General features: G+C 38.4%; 4 protein-coding genes and 2 long non-coding RNA genes across 7 annotated transcripts in view; 3 read left to right on the forward strand and 3 right to left on the reverse strand.

Annotated features, from left to right (window-relative positions):
- The window catches only part of LOC113465280 (NFX1-type zinc finger-containing protein 1-like), a 12545-nt gene extending 7106 nt beyond the window's left edge, over window positions 1–5439 (forward strand). Inside the window, 4 exon segments of the mRNA XM_026830175.1 lie at window positions 112–438; window positions 977–1005; window positions 1952–2061; window positions 4985–5439. Coding sequence (XP_026685976.1) covers window positions 112–438; window positions 977–1005; window positions 1952–2061; window positions 4985–5246 — 728 coding nt within the window. The 3' untranslated portion in view covers window positions 5247–5439.
- Window positions 2221–3028, reverse strand: LOC113471256. The gene is made up of 2 exons (XR_003394023.1): window positions 2854–3028; window positions 2221–2723 (listed from the first exon to the last, which is right to left on the reverse strand). It is a non-coding gene; the product is annotated as an uncharacterized LOC113471256 (long non-coding RNA).
- On the reverse strand, window positions 3454–3991 carry LOC113471250. The gene is made up of 2 exons (XR_003394018.1): window positions 3955–3991; window positions 3454–3779 (listed from the first exon to the last, which is right to left on the reverse strand). It is a non-coding gene; the product is annotated as an uncharacterized LOC113471250 (long non-coding RNA).
- A 1797-nt stretch (window positions 5440–7236) lies between the features above and the next one.
- Window positions 7237–12139, forward strand: LOC103518587 (elongator complex protein 4-like). 2 transcript variants are annotated; one of them, XM_008483665.3, is made up of 7 exons: window positions 7237–7419; window positions 7806–7841; window positions 8120–8235; window positions 9052–9292; window positions 9591–9811; window positions 11039–11248; window positions 11548–12139. In XM_008483665.3, the coding sequence occupies exons 1-7, from the start codon at window positions 7317–7319 to the stop codon at window positions 11659–11661; spliced, it is 1041 nt and encodes a 346-aa protein (XP_008481887.1). In that variant the 5' UTR covers window positions 7237–7316; the 3' UTR covers window positions 11662–12139. The 2 variants fall into 2 exon arrangements, with proteins under 2 accessions (XP_008481887.1, XP_026686067.1); XM_026830266.1 differs by lacking the exons at window positions 7237–7419; window positions 7806–7841; window positions 8120–8235 and adding an exon at window positions 8334–8449.
- Window positions 12140–13169: 1030 nt separating this feature from the next.
- On the reverse strand, window positions 13170–17958 carry LOC103518767 (tetraspanin-11). The gene is made up of 5 exons (XM_017447924.1): window positions 17925–17958; window positions 16909–17124; window positions 16007–16189; window positions 14459–14671; window positions 13170–13400 (listed from the first exon to the last, which is right to left on the reverse strand). The coding sequence occupies exons 1-5, from the start codon at window positions 17925–17927 to the stop codon at window positions 13263–13265; spliced, it is 753 nt and encodes a 250-aa protein (XP_017303413.1). The 5' UTR covers window positions 17928–17958; the 3' UTR covers window positions 13170–13262.
- A 1761-nt stretch (window positions 17959–19719) lies between these two features.
- Window positions 19720–21115, forward strand: part of LOC103518730 — a 5315-nt gene continuing 3919 nt past the window's right edge. Inside the window, exons 1-3 of the mRNA XM_026830178.1 lie at window positions 19720–19723; window positions 19881–19996; window positions 20538–20793. Coding sequence (XP_026685979.1) covers window positions 19720–19723; window positions 19881–19996; window positions 20538–20793 — 376 coding nt within the window. The remainder of the gene's footprint in view (window positions 19724–19880; window positions 19997–20537; window positions 20794–21115) is intronic.

A 21115-nucleotide genomic window follows, 5' to 3' on the forward strand; every position in this document is an offset into this window, starting at 1 on the left:
GGGACTGTCTAATTTACCGACCTGAGGAAATCACTCCTCCTGGGCTTACGGTGAAGAAATTTTTACCGGCCAACAATGTGATACAATTTCCATGATGTGTTTACGTTACAGGTCAACAGAAAGCTGAGGAGGAAGTCACCTCAGGTCTTGCACGGTTAAACCTTTCTTCCAAAACCATTTCTAGTCCTAAGAAATCAAATGTCGATCTTCCACCAGAAAATCTTCCAGTAGAAATGTCGTACACTACAAAACCAAGCAATCGAAAGATTCGACATTACAAGTACATTCCTCTTGAGCCACAAATAGATGAAATTCTCTCCCGAGGACAAGAAGATATTTACCGTAATGTGGTCAAAGGCAACTATAAATCTCCAGTACATCATCTGAACGTTCACTTCAAACTATTGAGAGAAGACTTCATAGCACCACTGCGGGAAGGTAAGTCAAATATTTTTTCTAGAAAAGGTCATGGGTATTAGGTGAACCTTTTGATGTTTACACTGCAGTGAAATGTAACCTCTGTAGTGTTAAACTTGTGAGTAGCACGGGCGGAGATTCAATTTGAAAAATTACTTTATTAGCTTTTAGGTAGCACTTATTCCTTGTAAGCGCTAGGTCGAGGGTTCGATTCCCGCCCGGGGTAAACTTTATTCCAAACAGATGAATTTCATTCTCGGTACAGCGATCACTATGGTAGGTACTATTACAAGCAGATAAAGGTCTAATACCTTCTATAATGCTGTGACATTAACTACATGTACAACTGCAATTCAGTTTTGTGATATTCCTTGGGTAAAGGGCGTACTTGACATCTCTCTATCTATCATCTCAATCCAAGGATTGGTTGGCAACTCTTCTCCATGCTTCTCTGTCTTGGGTTAATCTCTTCAGCTCACTGTAGGACTATTTTTTCTAGAAAAGGTCATGGGTATTAGGCTATTAGTATTGGGTGAACCTTTTGATGTTTACACTGCAGTGAAATGTAACCTCTGTAGTGTTAAACTTGTGAGTAGCACGGGCGGAGATCCAATTTGAAAAATTACTTTATTAGCTTTTAGGTAGCACGTATTCCTTGTAAGCGCTAGGTCGAGGGTTCGATTCCCGCCCGGGGTAAACTTTATTCCAAACAGATGAATTTCATTCTCGGTACAGCGATCACTGTGGTTACCTGTGGTACTATTACAAGCAGATAAAGGTCTAATACCTTGTATAATGCTGTGACATTAACTACATGTACAACTGCAATTCAGTTTTGTGATATTCCATGGGTAAAGGGCGTACTTGACATCTCTCTATCTATCATCTCAATTCAAGGATTGGTTGGCAACTCTTCTCCATACTTCTCTGTCTTGGGTTAATCTCTTCAGCTCACTGTAGGAATCTGTGCCAGCATACTCCATGATCTGCTCCATGAAGCTCATGCGGGGCCTTCCTCTTCCTTTTTTTCCTTCTCTTCTTCCTTCAATGATGTTGACTACGACATATCTTGACATAAGTAAACGTCATCAACTGTTTTTCTCATACTGTAGATGGGAAACTGAGAAATTAATTCGATTGTTGAAAATAAATTTCTTCTTTTCAAGGAAAGTTGTTATGCCTGTATATATGCCCGATCCATTTGTGTCTTCTTTGTTCCAAAAGAAGTAATGGAAATACAAAAAAATAAAAAAGTTTGGAAAAATAATTCTTGGATTTTAAAACGTGTGTCCATCCCCATCCCGTAGTTTGCCTCTCATCAGATGGGCGAGAAGAGACAAAACAATACCTCCCTCCCATTTAAGCAACACAAGAATACCAGAAAGTAACGTGTTGAAATGTCTATTTGAAAACTTGGCCTCGTACTAATACAGCTCTAGTACAATTTATTCCTTACTAATACATACAGCTCTATAGTACACTTTATTCCTCCACTAATACATACAGCTCTAGTACACTTTATTCCTCCAAACAGGTGGACAACTATCGGGACTTTCACCCGGAACGACCCCACCTGCATCGGAACATGATCATCATACCTAGTGATATTTCAGGTGTTGTACATCAGGAAACACATAGTGTTTAGTAACTGTACAATGATGTAGATTATAGAAAATCCATCATATTGTGAAAAGTGAACTACCTAGTCTATGGTCAAGTGATACTTTCTGTATAGGGTTGAATGTTGAAGCGGCAGGTAATATTTAGTTAAGTAATGAGTAATGAGTCATGGGTCGTAACCCATTCGTAGGGAATGAGTTTTTTCTTGAATAAACCAAGCTAGTGGAATAGAATGCCACGGATCCAACATATCCTTTCGCATTCGCAGCCTTAAACGTCTGTGGCACTCGACTACAGTAACACCTGTTCACACTGTACGAATATTTCTTTGTCCGAAAAGTTACAATTTTTTCGAATTTTTCTTCGTTGGCAATGTGAACACACTAATTCATTATTTTGTACATATATGCCTCTTGTACATATATGCCTCGAGGTCACTTCTTTCTGTTCCCTGAAATTTACCTATCGGACCAAAATGTGATTTTATTTAGTTAATGTGATTTCTCAATTATTTAGCCTTAAGATACCATGTTTTTTACTTTATTTAGTTAGTTTTATATTCTAGTAATCTAGTTGTATCTACTTAGTTGTTAAGAGAAGAGTATTTCTATAGTGGATCATTTTTATTTTACCTTTATTTTTTTGTTGAAATTCCCAATTCGGGTAACTGTGAGATATTGTTCTTCCTATATGAAGTAACGTATGATGGTCGGGACCTAAGTCTCAGGTTAATCTTGGGTTTAAATTGAACTATTGGATTAAACTATCTGATTGGTTGATTTTATAATATTTCAATTAAAATTTAGCCCATCAGACCCATATGAAGTAACGTATGATGGTCGGGACCAAAGTCTCAGGTTAATCTTGGGTTTAAATTGAACTATTGGATTAAACTATCTGATTGGTTGATTTTAAAATAATTCAATTAAAATTTAGCCCATCAGAAAAAAAAACTTTAAACGACGTTTAAAGTTAAATTATCGATGGCCGGGTCCACAAAGTGAGTTCTGTTCTTCCCATATGAAGTAACGTATGATGGTCGGGACCTAAGTCTCAAGTTAATCTTGGGTTTAAATTGAACTATTGGATTAAACTATCTGATTGGTTGATTTTATAATATTTCAATTAAAATTTAGCCCATCAGAAAAAAAAAACTTTAAACGACGTTTAAAGTTAAATTATGGCCGGGTCCACAAAGTGAGTTTAAACTGGGTTTAAGTTTAATTTTGGATTAATCAGATAGCCAATCAGATCGCTTAACCCGAGAGTTTAGCTTAAACGGAGTTTAATCCAATTTGGTGGGCCCGACCATAAAAAGGGTTTACACTTGTGTTGGAAATGTTGGATGATAATGTTGTATGACAATGTATCCTAAATGTAGACGTGCTAAGAAATGGTCGTAGGGTTTACACTTGTGTTGGAAATGTTGGATGATAATGTTGTATGACAATGTATCCTAAATGTAGACGTGCTAAGAAATGGTCGTATCACGTCCACATTTAGGAAACATTATCGTCCGACTTTCCTAATAAAATGTGTAGATTTGTAGAACGATATTGCTGTTAACAGCCCATTCACACACCGTTTCTTTCCGGTTGTGTGATCCTTTTTCTTTTTTTCATCGGTCGTCTAACTTTGACTTAGGCTTGTCACACATTGGAAACGTAGTCGCCTGAAAAACAACAAGCAGGGCCCGTCCTCCGGGAATTTTTTAGCCCGTAGTGATTAGAGAAAATCAGTACCTACATACCTAATTTGTTTAATATTCAGTTTATTATTATTCTTGATTTGATTTTTTGATTTTACTTTCATGTAATGATTTAAAAGACCTACATACCTAATTTGTTTAATATTCAGTTTATTATTATTATTCTTGATTTGATTTTACTTTCATGTAATGATTTAAAATCAAAGTACCTACGTACCTACATACCTAATTTGTTTAATATTCAATTTATTATTATTCTTGATTTGATTTTTTGATTTTACTTTCATGTAATGATTTAAAAATTTTAAAATCAAGACTAGAGCCCGTTCTCCCTTTATTCCCAATATAATGTTTAAGTCACCCATCCATTTATTGGCCTTTCTCGGCGTAGCTTAACACAGGTGACGCTAAAACCGGTCTTAAATTATCGACTGAAGTGTTATCTAAAACTTTCTCGCTTTGAGTTCATAAGTCGTCGCGACAAATTTCAAGATCAGAGCTCATTTGTGTGAAAAATGCCCCCCAAAACCAGTTTTTTGGCTTTATGGTTTTCTGGACAAAATTTGCACCACCACTTTCGTGTTCCTGGTAAAAAGACCTTTAAATTTGATTTTTGACTTTATGGTTTTCTGGACAAAATTTGCACCACCATTTTCGTGTTCCTGGTAAAAAGACCTTTAATTTGATACATAGGTCGACTAGGTTTGGATAAGTCCTTCTATGGGGACAGACAGACTGACTGACTGACAGACAGACAGACCGACACCGAAGCGAATACGTAGGTCGACCAGGTTTGGATAAGTCCTTCTATGGGCACAGACAGACAGACGACACCGAAGCGAATACAATAGTCCGTCCAAGGTCGACTAGGTTTGGATAAGTCCTTCTATGGGGTCAGACAAACAGACGACACCGAAGCGAATAAAATAGCCCGTGCCTTATACTAGGGTTGCCAGACGTCCCGTATTTCCCGGGACGTCCCGTATTTTGGGCACTTTTCAAAATGTCCCGTACGGGACACGCGTGTCCCGTATTTTCCACAGTTTCACCTCTCCCCCGGTAATTAATCTTTACCAATGTAACAAATTAAAATTTTCTATGAGAAAATTAAAATTTTCCAAAAAATATGAGAAGTGAATAATTTTTAATTTCTAATTTCATTAATAAATCTGAAGAAAAAACAGTTGATTTTTAAAAATTGAGTGTTTTTTTTTTTTTCTTCTTCTTCCAAAAATTAAGTAATGTTCATAATAATGTTGGTTTCCTAAAGACTGTGAACCGGGTGTGTGTAGCATTATCCAGAGCCAAGCAAGGTCTCTTCATCATGGGCAATATGAAGTGTCTATCAGCAGATAGTCAACTGTGGCAAGAGATCAAGAACAAACTGGTAACTCGTCGTTCTATCAATGAAAGCTTCAGACTCCAATGTAACAAACATAGAGCTGTCACCATCATACGTGCTGTGGAAGACTTCGAAGCTTGCTGCTGTTTGACAGTGTAGAGGAATTGAGAACGATCGAATTCCTAGGAAATGAATCCACTGCATTTTTGATCCCCCAGTGGTATACGGTATTTAGAATAGTATCATATTTTCATACTTTTAATAATACTTATGCCTGTTTTATTCGAAAATTCTGTAAGTGCAACTACTGTAATTATCGTACCAAAACTAATCCAAGTATCAAATCCACCGTGTGATATATAAAAACCAGTGTTTCCAAGAGTAGTGACTCAAGCATGTATCAAACACCTATACTTACGAATTGGTGATTCTCATGATTTTTTTTTATTATCTCAGAAAAAACTATAAAAATTAAAAAAAATATTGAGACTAAAACGAAGAAAAGTGATCTGGCAACCCTACCTTATACCTTTTTTTATTACTATCGTAATAATAAAGGAAGGACGGACTAAAAAGTCGCGTGACTAAGTTTCTATTGTGCGACAGGCCTAGTCTGCCAACCACTGGACACCGATAAGGTCGGGGGCCACAAAGTGAGTTTGAACTCCGTTCAAGTTTTAATCTCGGTTTAAGCAATCTGTTGATTAAAAAAAAAGTGGATTTCACCAACAACTTAATGGAGAGATTTACCTAATCGGAGAATTTTCAATGATAAAAGAAAGGAGTTTTTATGATCCAAAGACGAGTTTTTAAAATCTCTTCCTTTTTAGATCCTAATCAGAGAATTTTCAATGATAAAAAAAAGGAGTTTTTATGATCCAAAGACGAGTTTTTAAAAACTCCTCCTTTTTAGATTTTATTAAAATATCTTTTTGGATGATTAAAAATTCTCCCATTAGTTAAATCTCTCATTAAGTCGTTGATGAAATCCGCTATCAGCCAATCAGATCGCTTAAACGGAGATTAAACTCACATTGTGGCCCCGGACCTAAAAAACGGATTACACCAGCGGAAGAAATAATAACGTAAAGTGTGAACCGTTGCGGGTGATGAGATTAGATTAAGATGGTTTATATTATTAATTCAATTATTATTACCTAGGTACATACATAATTATTTAAATAATTGTGATCGGTATTCCATATTTTAATAATAGTTGTCAATTATCGGCTGTCCTGTGAAGTTTGTTATAAACATAAACATTGTTATAAACAAACTTCATTTGAATTTACTGGCGTGCCTTTTCTATTTGTCTTCACGTTGAAATTAATAAAATAAAATTATTGTTATTACGAGTAAAACAAAGTACAATAAAATTTCTTATTATTTTTTTACTTTGATAAAATTGAGTATTTTGATGTTTTTTTTTTGCTTTTAATTTTCCAGCTAATGATGCCTTCGCAAAATTCTGGTCTATTTACTAGATAAAAAAAAAAAAAAAAAAAAAAAAAAAAATGTCCGATAGAGGGAACTGTAACAACGGAGGCCTTATCGTCCTGAAATCGAAGAGAGGAAGACACGATAGGAGAAAGCCAGCCGTTCTGAGAACAAACCTTATCCGTGTAGGATAAACTTCTCCTCGGGCGGGAATCGAACCCGGGACCTAGCGCTTGCAAGACAGACGCGCTACCCTCCAAGCTAACTAGACTGGCCTCAAGGAATCAATCAAGCACAAAAAAAAAAAATAATAATAATAGGTATCTAGAAAAAAATTTTGCTTAAAATGTTTTTGAACAATAATAGGTATCTACTGCCAAATTTCATCAAAACCAGACAGCAGGCAGACAAACTGACCCGTCTCGGTGGTTAAAAGCACGCCTAGTAAACAAGGTCCCATCTACGGCATGGAATTTTTCTTCAATAACCACGTGGTTGTCCATAATGCATAGAGTTCCCCACATGTTCCCCAATGAGAGAGGTAATGAAAAGTAAAAAACCTCACGCGCGCACATTTGTATCGAAGTGTGGAAGAGGCTTTTTGTTTACATTTTGACCCACGAAAATTTAAAAATTTGAAATGTGTTCAATTTTTAAAAAAATAAAAGAATTTTTTATCAGTGCCTTTTTATTTTATTATCATTATTTTTTTTATTTGTATTAAAAAAAATTAATTTATTCTCGATTTTGATTGTTTCATTAAGTAAACCTAGCTATTATTTCAGAATTCAGATGACTGCGCGTAGGTTTACATCATTGCCAGGTACCAAGGTATCAGCAGTGAGGTCCCTACTTCTAACATCAACCGGTATCATAACATTGGACCCAATAATAGGTTAGTACAAGAGTATCCAAGTCATTATTGCTCTCCAGTGTTAGTTCTAAAGCTAAGCCTTGTAAGCACTGGGTTGTGGGTTTGATTCTGTCGGCACATTATTGCTGAAATGGTCACCCAACCAGATAGCCACAACACTTGGCCTCTATTGTAGTGATTTAATTATGTATAAGGCTAGCCACTTACACCACAACTGTAACAATCTGTGGTCTGTCAGACAGTCAGAATGTGTGTGGTAGGAAAAACTTCAGACCTAGGTCTCTCAGACAGTCTGACCTACCTATACATGTCTGAAGCTTTTTCCGTCACACGTGTTTCAACTGTTGAGTGGCCAGCATAAAGGAATATCTATCTGTAATATACCTGTCTTTTTATCTTGATTTCAGGTGGAGGTATACCTGTTGGAACAATTGCTCTCCTAGGTACGTAAGAAAGAAGAATGACTAAATAGCTAGGTGATCTGTACAGGGCTGTATTTAGGGGGCTGTATTCATTTTCATAAGTAGGTCTGTACTCAAAATGAGTTGAAATTGAAAGTGGCCGAAATCTTTTTAATCTAGGTAAGTAGATATGTACATACCCAGTTGTTTTTTGTTTTTAATTGCCCAGACCAAAATACTAATATAAAGACAAATTATTTCAAGAAGCTGAATAAGTTAAGTATTAATTTCCTTATAATATCTTGGTTTTCTCCTTGCAGAGGAAGATGAAGGCAGTACCTATGCAAAACTCATGCTCAAATCATTTCTCTCTGCTGGTCTGTCATGTGGACATCCATTGTTCATAGCCACACAAAAATGTTCACCTCAAAATCTTGTAAGTTTGCCTTGTATGCAATTCCCAATCCTCCCTCTTTCCTAGAGGTTTGATAGAGAAATCATAAAAACCACACAATCCATTTTTGGATTTAGAGCAAAAGAATGAAGGCAGTACCTATGCAAAACTCATGCTGAAATCATTTCTCTCTGCTGGTCTGTCATGTGGACATCCGTTGTTCATAGCCACACAAAAATGTTCACCTCAAAATCTTGTAAGTTTGCCTTGTCTGCAATTCCCAATCCTCCCTCTTTCCTAGAGGTTTGATAGAGAAATCATAAAAACCACACAATCCATTTTTGGATTTAGAGCAAAAGAGTTGTTCATAGCCACACTAAAATGTTCACCTCAAAATCTTGTAAGTTTGCCTTGTATGCAATTCCCAATCCTCCCTCTTTCCTAGAGGTTTGATGGAGAAATCATAAAAACCACACAATCCATTTTTGGATTTAGAGCAAAAGAAATTTTGGTACTAGTTCAGAAGCCACAACAATGAAAAATTGCTACAAAAAGGAGCTGTCACAAATGAGCAGTGACTAGTGTTATTATAGGGTTAGGTTGAATACAAAAAGGAGCAGTGACCACTGCTATTATAGGGTTAGGTTGAATGCAAAAAGAAGCAGTGACCAGTCTTACTATAGAGTTAGGTTAAACACAGAAAGTAGCTTTTTTTTTCATTGTCATGGCTCCTGAATCATTACCAAAAAATTTAATAGGGACTTCTGTGGGACTCACAAAAGCCTAAATGGAAGTAGGTAGTAATAATAAAAAAATGGCAAGTTAAAACTTACACCTCATTTTTTGTCACTTTTTCAGGCTAAAGAACTCATGCCCCCAGTGGAAGATTCAGCTCCAGATCACACCAAGTCTAGACATAGTGAGACCAATGACGAACTGAAGATTGCTTGGAGATATCAGAACACACCCCAGATGGACTCAACATGCAATTCATATTCTTCATCATCATACAATCAAGTGTATGATTTATCACAAACTGTTAGTGAGGAAACATTGGCTAAAGCAGACATACATTATTTTCCGGAATCAGTTGATAAAAGTACGAGTACTTGATGGTTTTTTGCTCACTTGCAGGCATCATTAGTGTAATGCATTTGTGCACATGCGTTTCTGCACATTTATTGTATTGTGACATCACAACTGTTTTAACTTTTGCTTTCAAATGGCAAAATAATACTAGGTACCTAATAATAATTTTTGACCTTTTAAAGACACTTTTTCGAATTTCAGATTTGTATTTTTCACAACTTTTTACGTAGAAATCGAGCTTTTTACATAGAATTTCACAATTTTTTACCCAAATGCATATCCTCTATTAATTTCTTTTGCTTCCTCAGATCAATTTACCTATGAAGAGCTGTACAGTGCCATCAGCAATCTAATCTCAGACCGTCATCATGTGGATCGTCCTACATTGAAAACAGTCCTTAGGATTGGCATACAGGGGATAGGCACGGAATTATGGAGCGGGAACATTGTGCTGTTCCTGTATAAACTGAGCAACCTCATACGAAACTCCTACGCCTGTGTGTTTATAACACTTGCCACTTCTTGTATGGTAAGTGGTGAGGGGAAGTAGAAGGATTATTTGTGAATTTATATGTTTAACACATAGGTAGCCTTTTCACAACTTTTGTGGATTCCTAATTCCTTTGCAATCAATTTCCATCTTTCAATCATCTTTTTACACTGGTAATGCTGCCACTGGTCGCTACTCGATTAAAGTAGCTACTCACTTGGCCTCACGAGGCTGAGTGTATTCCGAACTCCAAACACAGAGCCTAAAAAACTTCGACATCGCCGGAAATCGAACCCGGGACATCCGGAGTGCAAGCCTAGTGTGATACCCACTCGGGCAAGGAGGCTACTAATATTTGTTACTATTTTAAAATACATATATGTATATTTTGCTCACTTGCAGGCATCATTAGTGTAATGCATTTGTGCACATGCGTTTCTGCACATGTATTGTATTGTGACATCACAACTGTTTTAACTTTTGCTTTCAAATGGCAAAATAATACTACCTAATAATAATAATTTTTGACCTTTTAAAGACACTTTTTCGAATTTCAGATTTGTATTTTTCACAACTTTTTACGTAGAATCTCACAATTTTTTTTAGCCAAATGCATATCCTCTATTAATTTCTTTTGCTTCCTCAGATCAATTTACCTATGAAGAGCTGTACAGTGCCATCAGCAATCTAATTTCAGACCGTCATCATGTGGATCGTCCTACATTGAAAACAGTCCTTAGGATTGGCATACAGGGCTTAGGTACGGAATTATGGAGCGGAAATATTGTGCTGTTCTTGTATAAACTGAGCAATCTCATACGAAACTCCTACGCCTGTGTGTTTATAACACTTGCCACTTCTTGTATGGTAAGTGGTGAAGGAAAGTAGAAGGATTATTTGTGAATTTATATGTTTAACACATAGGTAGCCTTTTCACAACTTTTGTGGATATCACAACATTCCTAAGTGCTTCCTTTGCAATCAATTTCTATCTTTCAATCATCTTTTTACACCGGTAATGCTGCCACTGGTCGCTACTCGATTAAAGTAGCTACTCACTTGGCCTCACGAGGCTGAGTGATCCCCGAACTCCACAGAGCCGAAAAAACTTCGACATCGCCGGGAATCGAACCCGGGACATCCGGAGTGCAATCCTAGTGTGATACCCACTCGGCCACGGGGGTTGCTTTAAAAAAATATATATTTATTTAATAACATTAAAAAAAAATCAAATCCCGTTCCTGTATTCCTGTCTTATTTTCACAGGAACCCGAGATCGTATCTCGATGCGAACACCTAAGTGATCTTGCTCTGAGGCTGGACACTCTTAGCTCGGGTGACCGGGACCACTATTTGAACGAGTACCATGGCTTGTTTCACATTGGTAAACAGTGCAGTTTGAACAGTCTGGGGGTTCATATCCCGGATAGTAACGATTGGGGGTTCAGACTGAAACGCAGGCGATTCATTATTGAGGTAAGTAGAACTAACCTTTTTTTATACTGCCAGAATGAGACTGAAAACTCCCTTTATTTTACGGAGTGTTTCGGCATTTTCATTTCAATACTTACGTCTTTAAAACCCATCAGTCTTCTTTTTCTTCGCCTTTTCCCGTGTACAGACGAGGTTGGCGTTTTTCGTCAGACTCTTAATCAACCCCAAATGAGGTGATTGCTTTAGGCTGACTTTTGGTTTTGACTACAAATTTTACGAGTAGATGCCCTTCGCCCTTTAAAACCCACCAGTACTTAAACTGAAATAATTTCCCATTTCAGAAACTTCACCTTCCTCCCGAGCTGCAGGATTCTAAACAGAGAGAACAAGATGACTCTGTCCCTAGCATATCTTGTGGTACAGGTAGCAAACGATCCTCTGCCCTGGACTTTTGAAATAGAATCCTGTGATATTATACCTTAAGAGAAAAAAAACTTACAACAATGGCTCAATTTCGCTTTCTCCTTGAAAAGAAAAACTTCAAAAGAAAAACTCGTTGTTATTTGATCGCAATCTGTTTCGAGGTATGTAATAATCAATTAATCATGTACCTATTTATTCGAATACAAAGTGTAATAAATCAGTTGAAAAATAATCATGATGATATCTCCATTACCTATCCATCGAGATACACGAATTTTTTTTAATGAAATACTGCAAATACTTTTCAATGAAAATGAAAAACTTTAAATCTGTTTTCCTTAAACTCGATTTTCGTTTTTATACCTACTCGTTGAATAAAACCCTTCTTGCATTAACCTGAATATTCTGAAAATTTATTTAAAAAGTAAAAAAATAGTTGTTTTATATGGAGTAATGAAATTACAATACTACAGATTCCAGTCTGTAGAGTGAAATGTTACCAGTAGGCTAAGTTGGACTAAAGCTATTTTTTTTTTTTTTTTTTTTTTTTTTTTTTTTTTTTTTTTTTAAAACTGACCTGATTCTATCATTATGACTGTCTTTAAATAACTAAATACCTAGATACTGAATCCCTACTTACCTAAAGTAGGTTTTAGGTAGGTAGATGGTGGGTTTTTTTTTTTTTTTTTAATTTCTTAGAGAGACTTGTAAAAAATTAAAAATACACCTATCTATAAAATGATTTATTTACAAATGTACATCATTACAAATTATTTTGATTTTTTTTTCTTCTCATAGTAAGTGCATATGGTATGCGTACATACTAGCAGATTGCCTGTGCTTCAACACGGAAAATTGATCACAGTTCGAGATCGGTTTAGATTTCGACCGAAAAATCCTCTCTATTTATCATATAGAACATAATATTTTTTTATGCTCATTTCTTTATTTCCTAATTATTAGGAATATTCCTAACAAATTTCAGCTTTCTATGTGTTAGGGTTCTGGAGATAGAGTGATCAGTCTGTGAGTGAATGGATCTCGCTTTTATATACAAAATGATCCAGTTTTCATAGTCAACATTGCTAAACCAATGAGGTTCCGCTTTGGACGTCCACACCATATCCACACTTGCTCCACAAAGCGGAATCTCACAATCTCATTGGTTCAGCCATGTTTGACTATGAAAACAAGTCACATAAAAGGAATTTTAATTGTGTTAAGCATTAACGCTTGTCACAAATGTCGTTTCCTGCTTAATGCACTACGCTAAATTTTATGGCTTGACTTGGACTCGAACCACCAACCTCCAGATCCGAAGTCCACCGCTCTAACCACTACACCACTGAGGTTGGTAAAACAAGTCACATAAGCGAATACGGCTTTGTTTTCAGTACAGTAGTGACGTCACAGTGCTCAAATTGACCTCGGAATATTTCGTGTAGTAAAATGGCACAACGTTCACTTCGGGTGTGTTCGTAGCCACGCCCCCTTCCTCTCTCCTCCTCCGCCTTCTCCTCCTCCCGGAATACTTCGTGTAGTAGAATGGCACAACGTTCACTTCGGGTGTGTTCGTAGCCACGCCCCCTTCCTCTCTCCTCCTCCGCCTTCTCCTCCTCCTCCCCCTCCTCTGCTACTTGCTACTCTGGCGGGTACAGGATAGAATGATGACGAATAGAAGTAACAGCTGGATGGAAAGCTTGATGAGCCCTGCTAGCAGTAGGAGACTGGTTTGGTGGCGTAGCCAGAGAACGAGTGGTTCTAGACATCCCTGCAATAGGAGAGAAAAAAAAAATAGATCAATAGATACACTCACTCCGATGACGTATGAGGGATATGTGAATCCCGTGCCGACCAGACTGCTTGCCTCCAAACAGACCTGTGCAGAGTACTCATAGGTATGTGTGGAACTATGGTCCAGTGAACTTACGAGAATGGAAATTCATTAGAATATAAAGTTATATAGGGTGGCTCATCTGAGGATTCCCTACTGAATGTGTACCTGTATGTACAGGGTGGCTTATAGCTGAGGTGTGAGGGAAATGTATTCAGCTAGGTAGAGGGGATGTCTCTGCTATTGGTACTTATAATAACACTATCTCTATTTCGATCAGTTACCAACCACACTCAACGTAGCTTAACTTTATTGATCCCTCGGAAACTTGTGCATTCAAACTGCTATTACCGCTCCGCGCTTCTGACTATGAGCGATTTTTGTGCATTCCGAAAAGTCATAAAACTGTTCTTCGTCCAAGCAGGGTGATTTAGGTACCTAAATAGGGTGTTTCTCAATTACTTTGCAACCCGAAAGGAGGTGGTGTTAGAGGTCAAGTGGTCAAGGGCTTCAAAAAAGTCAAATACCAAAATCCTGAATTCCCCAGCATTCTTAGCACATTGCATACTTTGTTAAAAATACGGCTGACATTAGATTTTGTGTCTGATAAAGTGGTACATCCGGCGGAACGGTTAGGGGTGGGCACCTATGTACTAGGTTTTAGATAGTTGATGTACCTCCCTAATTAAGGTACCTCCCTAATTAATTCACGTCATCTATCCCCACCCCATTTCAGGTAAGATGGACATAGCGTTCGGTTGGTTCTCCTATGCAGATCCCTATCTGAACCCTGGTGTACGGTTAGGTCGTCCTACTAGTATTGATTGGATATCACCGTGCGCCCCACAGCGTGAGCTTGAGAGAGTGAGGTACCGTCAGTGATCTATTGGGAACTAGTGCATTTAACACAACGTGATACTGGCGCTGGCATTTATTTTTGTTTGACACTTTGGTGTTATTCTGATTTTATTCAACATTTTGGCAGAACCTCTTACCTCTATATATCTCGCCAGGATATAGTTATCCGGCTGTTTGTCCTGACACAGGGTCTCATTGAGTGGCTGAGGATCCAGGAAGGACTGGTCCGGATTTTTAGGGTCCGGATGGCAACAGGACAGAGGTACGAGGAGATTGGGTGCTGCTAGTTCTCGTAGTCGCCACCAGGAGGTCATGAAATCCTTTCCACTGTTGATACCACAACATTCGAACTGAAATCAAACATTAAATCAATCACCTCAATACTAGTAGCTCTGTGGACGGTAGACCTCATTCAGAAGAAGAGCCCTTTTACACCCCCGAAAGGACCGAATTTCATCAAAATCGAACCAATCGTTCCACAGTTTTTCGTGAATCAAACAACCAGACTAACCTATTTAAGAATAATCTTCGTTGAAACTTCGAATTTTCGTTCGTGATTTGGTCCAAGTTTGTGATTCGTTCGTAATTTATAGGTTGTGTAAGGTCCAATTTATCAAAAGAAAGGTTTACAACTTTACAAGAATGCTATCAAATCAGTGATATTTGTTGAATATATTGAACCGACAAATGAACTTGTGATTTATGTATGAAGCAATAGCACACGATTTCGAAAATCTTGTCACTTGTCCTGTTTAGAATCTTTGGCCAGCCACTGACTACCAGGTAGACCTGATGACAGGTACACCTGATCATAGTGTGTGTGTGCTCATCAGGTATCAGGTAGACCTGACAGACGGACCTTTTCAGCCATACGTGATCACTGATCAGGTGTACCTGATAGTGAGTGGCTGGCCTTACCTTAGTTTGAGCCAGATCAATAGCGGCTGTATATTGTTCTCGCCCCGGTACTTCAATACTAGTAGCTCAGGAAACGGTAGACCTCATTCAGAAGAAGAGCCGTTTTACACCCCGAAAGGACCGAATTTCATTAAAATCGAACCAATCGTTCCACAGTTTTTCGTGAATCAAACAACCAGACTAACCTATTTAAGAATAATCTTCGTTGAAACTTCGAATTTTCGTTCGTGATTTGGTCCAAGTTTGTGATTCGTTCGTAATTTATAGGTTGTGTAAGGTCCAATTTATCAAAAGAAAGGTTTTCAACTTTACAAGAATGCTATCGAATCAGTGATATTTGTTGAATATACTGACCCGACAAATGAACTTGTGATTTATGTATAAAGCAATAGCAGACGATTTCGAAAATCTTGTCACTTGTCCTGTTTAGAATCTTTGGCCAGCCACTGACTACCAGGTAGACCTGATGACAGGTTACACCTGACAACTTTACAAGAATGCTATCAAATCAGTGATATTTGTTGAATATATTGAACCGACAAATGAACTTGTGATTTATGTATGAAGCAATAGCACACGATTTCGAAAATCTTGTCACTTGTCCTGTTTAGAATCTTTGGCCAGCCACTGACTACCAGGTAGACCTGATGACAGGTTACACCTGATCATAGTGTGTGTGTGCTCATCAGGTATCAGGTAGACCTGACAGACGGACGTTTTCAGCCATACGTGATCAGGTGTACCTGATAGTGAGTGGCTGGCCTTACCTTAGTTTGAGCCAGATCAATAGCGGCTGTATATTGTTCTCGCCCTGGTACACCATAGTTTCTCTGCCACTGATCTGTTACGTCTTCATTCTCCATTTTGAGCCCCATATACTCCGGACATATAGCTGTCAATATTCCGAATACACTCTCAGCTAGTAGAACCACTAGTAGTATGAACAGATACTGGGGGAATAAGAGAAACGATAAATTTATTACCGCAAGAGATTTGGGTCTTTTTGAAGAGGTTTTGATACATATTTCTGGACATAGTCTTCACTTGACTGGAGTGAATTACGGACTGTCCCCTATATCTAATAGACGTTAATAAACAAGACTACAGATAAAAGGACAGACGAGTTGATATATTGATAGCGGGAATTGTAACAACTGAGGTCTTATGAAAAAGTTTTGGGAATTTTTCAAAGCCTATAAAACGAGAAAAAGACTTTGGTCAGTAAAAAAAAAGTATGCAACCTTGAAGGAGCTACTTAAATTTTGTCGAAAAAAAATTTCGCCTGCGGCGCGTGTCATTTTGTGTTCTATAGAAATGTATTGGGGGGAATAACTATACTCGTCTTTTACACGTATTTAATTACATAAAAAAGGTCTTATCGTCCCGAAAGCGAAGAGAGAAGCAGGACAGGACTGAAGAAAGCTTGCCGTTCCGAACGAATCTTATCTGTTTGGCCAAATATGTTAGGACCGAACCCTATTTGGCCCACGGCGCTGTGTTAAAGTTGAATCTGGGTGGAAAAAAGGACTTTTCGAGAGATATCTGGATTAGACTACCTGAAAACGGCTACTTTCTCTGTGGCGTATACTATTTCTTAGTAGCGCCTGTCAAACTGTTTTGACCTGGCGGGGCGGAGTGCTACCGCGCTCCTTAATCCGGATTAACTTACCAGGGCCACAAGACAGGAGTTCTCCACCTGGACAGCATAGCAACCAAACACAGACAGGGCCAGCACTAGGAGGCCTATAATCATGAGGGCCAGGGCTACGTAATAGAACAGTGGCTGATGGAGGGGGACTGCATTGTAGATGAGACGGGAGAGGAGAACTCTCTCAGTGTCGGAGAGAAGGTAGGCACCCCCTAGCACTAGACAGACGCCGCACATCTGGGAGGGATGGAATGAGGAATGAGTGGTGTGGGCACGAGAGAGTTAACCCCCTGGTTTAGCTCGATTTTTTTTTTTTAATTATGTATAATTATTTTAAGTCAAGACTTTAAAGGTGTGTCCACACATAGTCGACCGGCCGTCGAACGACGAGGGAAATCTTATCTTTGTTGTCAAAGCAGTGTGGACATGTGTCGACATCGATCGATGGCCGGTCGACTATGTGTGGACCTTAAGGGTTAGGTGGTAGAGAAAAAAGTACGTAGAGGGTGAGTTATTTAGGTAGGTACCTTCCTATTTTGAATATTTTAAAATTTGACAAACTCAACAAAAAAACAGCTGAGGAAAATCTCTCCTTCATATTCAAATTTTCTAAAGTCAGGCAGATTTTTGAGATGGAATTTTCTGATAGCACTCAAGACTCAAACTTGTTGAAAATGTTGCTCAAGATGTTTTCGAGTGAGCATGAATGAAAGCATCTGCTTACAGAAGAGTGAGCTGATGACTCGACATAATGTTACAAAATGTTAATTCAGATTAAAGGCTTTTGTAGAAGAAAGGTCTAACCCCGCGTAGGCCTTTTTTCTTTTTTGTGGAAAGCTTTTGGCAGAATGCTGTATAACTGCTAAGGTCTTTTGTGAAAAAGTGACGGGGGTATTACACTCCATTCGGCGACAAGCTATCCGCCTTCTCAAATTAACCTCACCCAGCCCGAGTGGGACCGGAAAAAGCCAGCAGGACGCGATTGCCCTTACTGTGATGTTACATTTACTGTGATGTCCTATATTTAGTGTACTTACCATATAAGCCGTGTTGACCAGGAGCACCAAACATTTGGACATGTCGACTTTCATTGATGCACTTTAATACCACTTGGACTTTAAAATAAAAAATACACTATAAAATATTGCCTTCACACTTGAGTAAAATACTTTGTATGACAGGTGTCTACAGTAGATGGCTTCACTTCACAACATCGATATTTTTCACTACATTAGCTGCCTTCACTACATCGATAAATTTGTTACTCTCAAATGCTCACACCCCGAATTCTTACACTTCTTTTTCGGTACCTAGTTATTTTCACTTTTGAAACACTTTTAATGCTTTGAACTTGAAAGTTTACTTTACTTCATAGATACTTGATGGATTTTTTATAATTTTTTAAATGCGAAATCAATATTTTCCTCTCGCTCCTTTTTCGGCGCGGCGCGGCGTTTAGATCTACAAACAAAACACTTCAAATACTTTAATATTAAATTTGTTAGAAAAAATACTTTAATGTTCACTTCAATACTTCACACATCCAATCAATCTGTTCTCCACACGAATGCTCTCACTTCTTTTTCGGTAGTTATTTTCACTTTTGAAACACTTTTAATGCTTTAAACTTGAAAGTTTACTTTACTTCATAGATACTTGATGGATTTTTTATGATTCTTTAAATGCGAAATCAATATTTTCCTCTCGCTCCTTTTTCGGCGCGGCGTTTAGATCTACAAACAAAACACTTCAAATAGGTACTTTAATATTAAATTTGTTAGAAAAAATACTTTAATGTTCACTTCAATACTTCACACATCCAATCAATCTGTTCTCCACACGAATGGTATTCGTACTTTGGTTCAAACACTAACGAAATCCGAACTTGTGTAACAATCCCAATCTAGGATCAGGTTGTTTTTTACACAGTCGAGGAAATGTAGGATAGGTAGGTATAGTGCAGAGTACTCATAGGTATGTGTGGAACTATGGTCCAGTGAACTTACGAGAATGGAAATTCATTAGAATATAAAGTTATATAGGGTGACGAAATCCGAACTTGTGTAACAATCCCAATCTAGGATCAGGTTGTTTTTTTACACAGTCGAGGAAATGTAGGATAGGTAGGTAGAGACCTGTGCAGAGTACTCATAGGTATGTGTGGAACTATGGTCCAGTGAACTTACGAGAATGGAAATTCATTAGAATAAGTATAAAGTTATATAGGGTGGCTTATCTGAGGATTACCTACTGAATGTGTACCTGTATGTACAGGGTGGCTTATAGCTGAGGTGTGAGGGAAATGTATTCAGCTAGGTAGAGCGGATTACCTACTGAATGTGTACCTGGTACCGTATGTACACTATTTAAGTGTAGATTACAGGGTAGTCTATAGATTGTGTGTAAGGGGAATGCCTCAGTTGTTACTCCAAACTACTATACCTACAAGTATCAGATAGGTAGAGGCGTAGAGGGGATGCCTCTGCTATTACTCTTAAGTTACTAATCACACTCAACGTCGCTTAACTTTAGTGAGCCCTTGGGAACTAGTACATTCAAAGTGCTATCCCCGCACTGCTGCCTATGAGCGATTTCTGTACATTCTGGAAAATCATAAAACTCTTCTTGGTCCAAGCAGGGTGATTTGGGTAGGTTTATGTTTCTCAATTACTTAGCAACCCGAAAGGAGGTGATGTAAAAGGTCAAGGGCTACAAAATACTCTTAAGTCAAAAACCACGCTATTATACATATTGTATAGATGTGTTAGTTACCTACATAATTATCTACTTGCGTACCTATTGGTATACTAGTGGCACCTGTCGGTTATTAATATGCGTAATTGCGTACGGTTATGGGGCATGCACTTGTTCTCCTCTTATTACAAATATTTGATGATTTCCGATTGGTAGCATATAATCTGTAAATACCTACACTCTAGATCTGGAAGGAGCCGAGTCCAGATATTAATTCTGGGCGTCCAACGGGTTCGAAGCCCCAATCCTTTCAACCGATCATGGGAGCTCCCACTATTTGGTTGTCTGGGAGGCGCCCAATACAACTCTCGTTGAGATCAAGAATGTCTTCAACATCTTCTGGAAGTTGAAGAAGGTGAGGTTTCCTTTTGGAAACTGAATTGGCTCCTCAAACTAAACCATAAGAAATCCAAGATGGTGTGCCATCGGAATCAGCTAAAATACACCTGAAATTAAAATTCAGCCTAGTTAGCTTGGAAGGTCTAGAGTCTGCCTTGTAAATTCAGCCTAGTTAGCTTGGAAGGTCTAGAGTCTGCCTTGTAAGCACTATGTCGCGCGTTGATTTGCCGTCCGGGGCAGACTTTACCCTAAAGGACCTAAACAGATAAGGTTCATTCCCGGAACGGCTGACTTTTTCCTCTCCTGTGTCCTCTTTCTTCTCTCTTCGATTTCGGGAGATTTAAACCTCAATAGTTACAGTTCCCTCTATCAAATCTCTTAAAAAGTGTATTTTACAATTTTCATTTCCGGAAACAGATCACTGACCACTGCTCTAATAGAAACTGAAGTTACTGAAGGAGCAGGGGTCAGTTTTTCAAAAGGAAAATGTTTCTCTCCTATTTTTCAAAAGGAAAATACATCTCACCTAACCAGATTTCCCACTTCCATTTTCACAGATCCACGTTCTCGGTCTCAAGCTGGACGGTACGGACGTTCTGGTATACACGTACCAACCGTACTCCAACACCAGCTGTAACATGGTAGATACGCCCAAGCTAGTCAATGTCTATAATGGCCTAACTGGACAGTTCAGACATGATCTGAAACGGCGCAAGTTGTACGCTACACGCACTCAGATACCGAACTTTCATCAGTGTAAACTCAAGTGTGTCGCTATTGATCATCCTCCTGATAATATTATCAAATATTCCGGTGAGTAGGGCTTTTTTAACCCTTTGTTTGAGTGCTACGTCAGTTTTTTTATGATTGCCATTCAGGGCCGGATTACCCATAAGACAGAATGGCAGACTGCCACGGGCCCCGCGCTTTTGGGGGCCCCGCGCTTTGAGGACTTACACTAGATATTATGGGTTTTTTCTATTTTAAAAAAAAAAACACAAAATCCGTAGGTAATGATTGATACAAATGAATTAGGTAGGTATAGAAGTGTTTTCTAGTAGGGAGGGGGGTAGGTCCTGGGGGCCCCGCGCCTTTGAAACTGCCCCGGGCCCCGCGGGGGGCTAATCCGGCCCTG

This window comes from Diaphorina citri, unplaced genomic scaffold (assembly GCF_000475195.1).
Source record: "Diaphorina citri unplaced genomic scaffold, Diaci psyllid genome assembly version 1.1 scaffold62, whole genome shotgun sequence".
In the NCBI taxonomy this organism is placed as follows: domain Eukaryota; kingdom Metazoa; phylum Arthropoda; class Insecta; order Hemiptera; family Psyllidae; genus Diaphorina; species Diaphorina citri.

Coding starts and splice junctions, on each gene's coding strand:
- LOC103518587 (XM_008483665.3), top strand. CDS start 7,317: ATGACTGCGCGTAGGTTTACATCATTGCCAGGTACCAAGGTATCAGCA. Junction 7,420..7,805: donor AACATTGGACCCAATAATAG/GTTAGTACAAGA, acceptor TCTTGATTTCAG/GTGGAGGTATACCTGTTGGA. Junction 11,249..11,547: donor GCAGGCGATTCATTATTGAG/GTAAGTAGAACT, acceptor TTCCCATTTCAG/AAACTTCACCTTCCTCCCGA.
- LOC103518767 (XM_017447924.1), bottom strand. Junction 16,190..16,908: donor ACTCCTGTCTTGTGGCCCTG/GTAAGTTAATCC, acceptor TTATTCCCCCAG/TATCTGTTCATACTACTAGT. Junction 14,672..16,006: donor TTGATCTGGCTCAAACTAAG/GTAAGGCCAGCC, acceptor GTTTGATTTCAG/TTCGAATGTTGTGGTATCAA.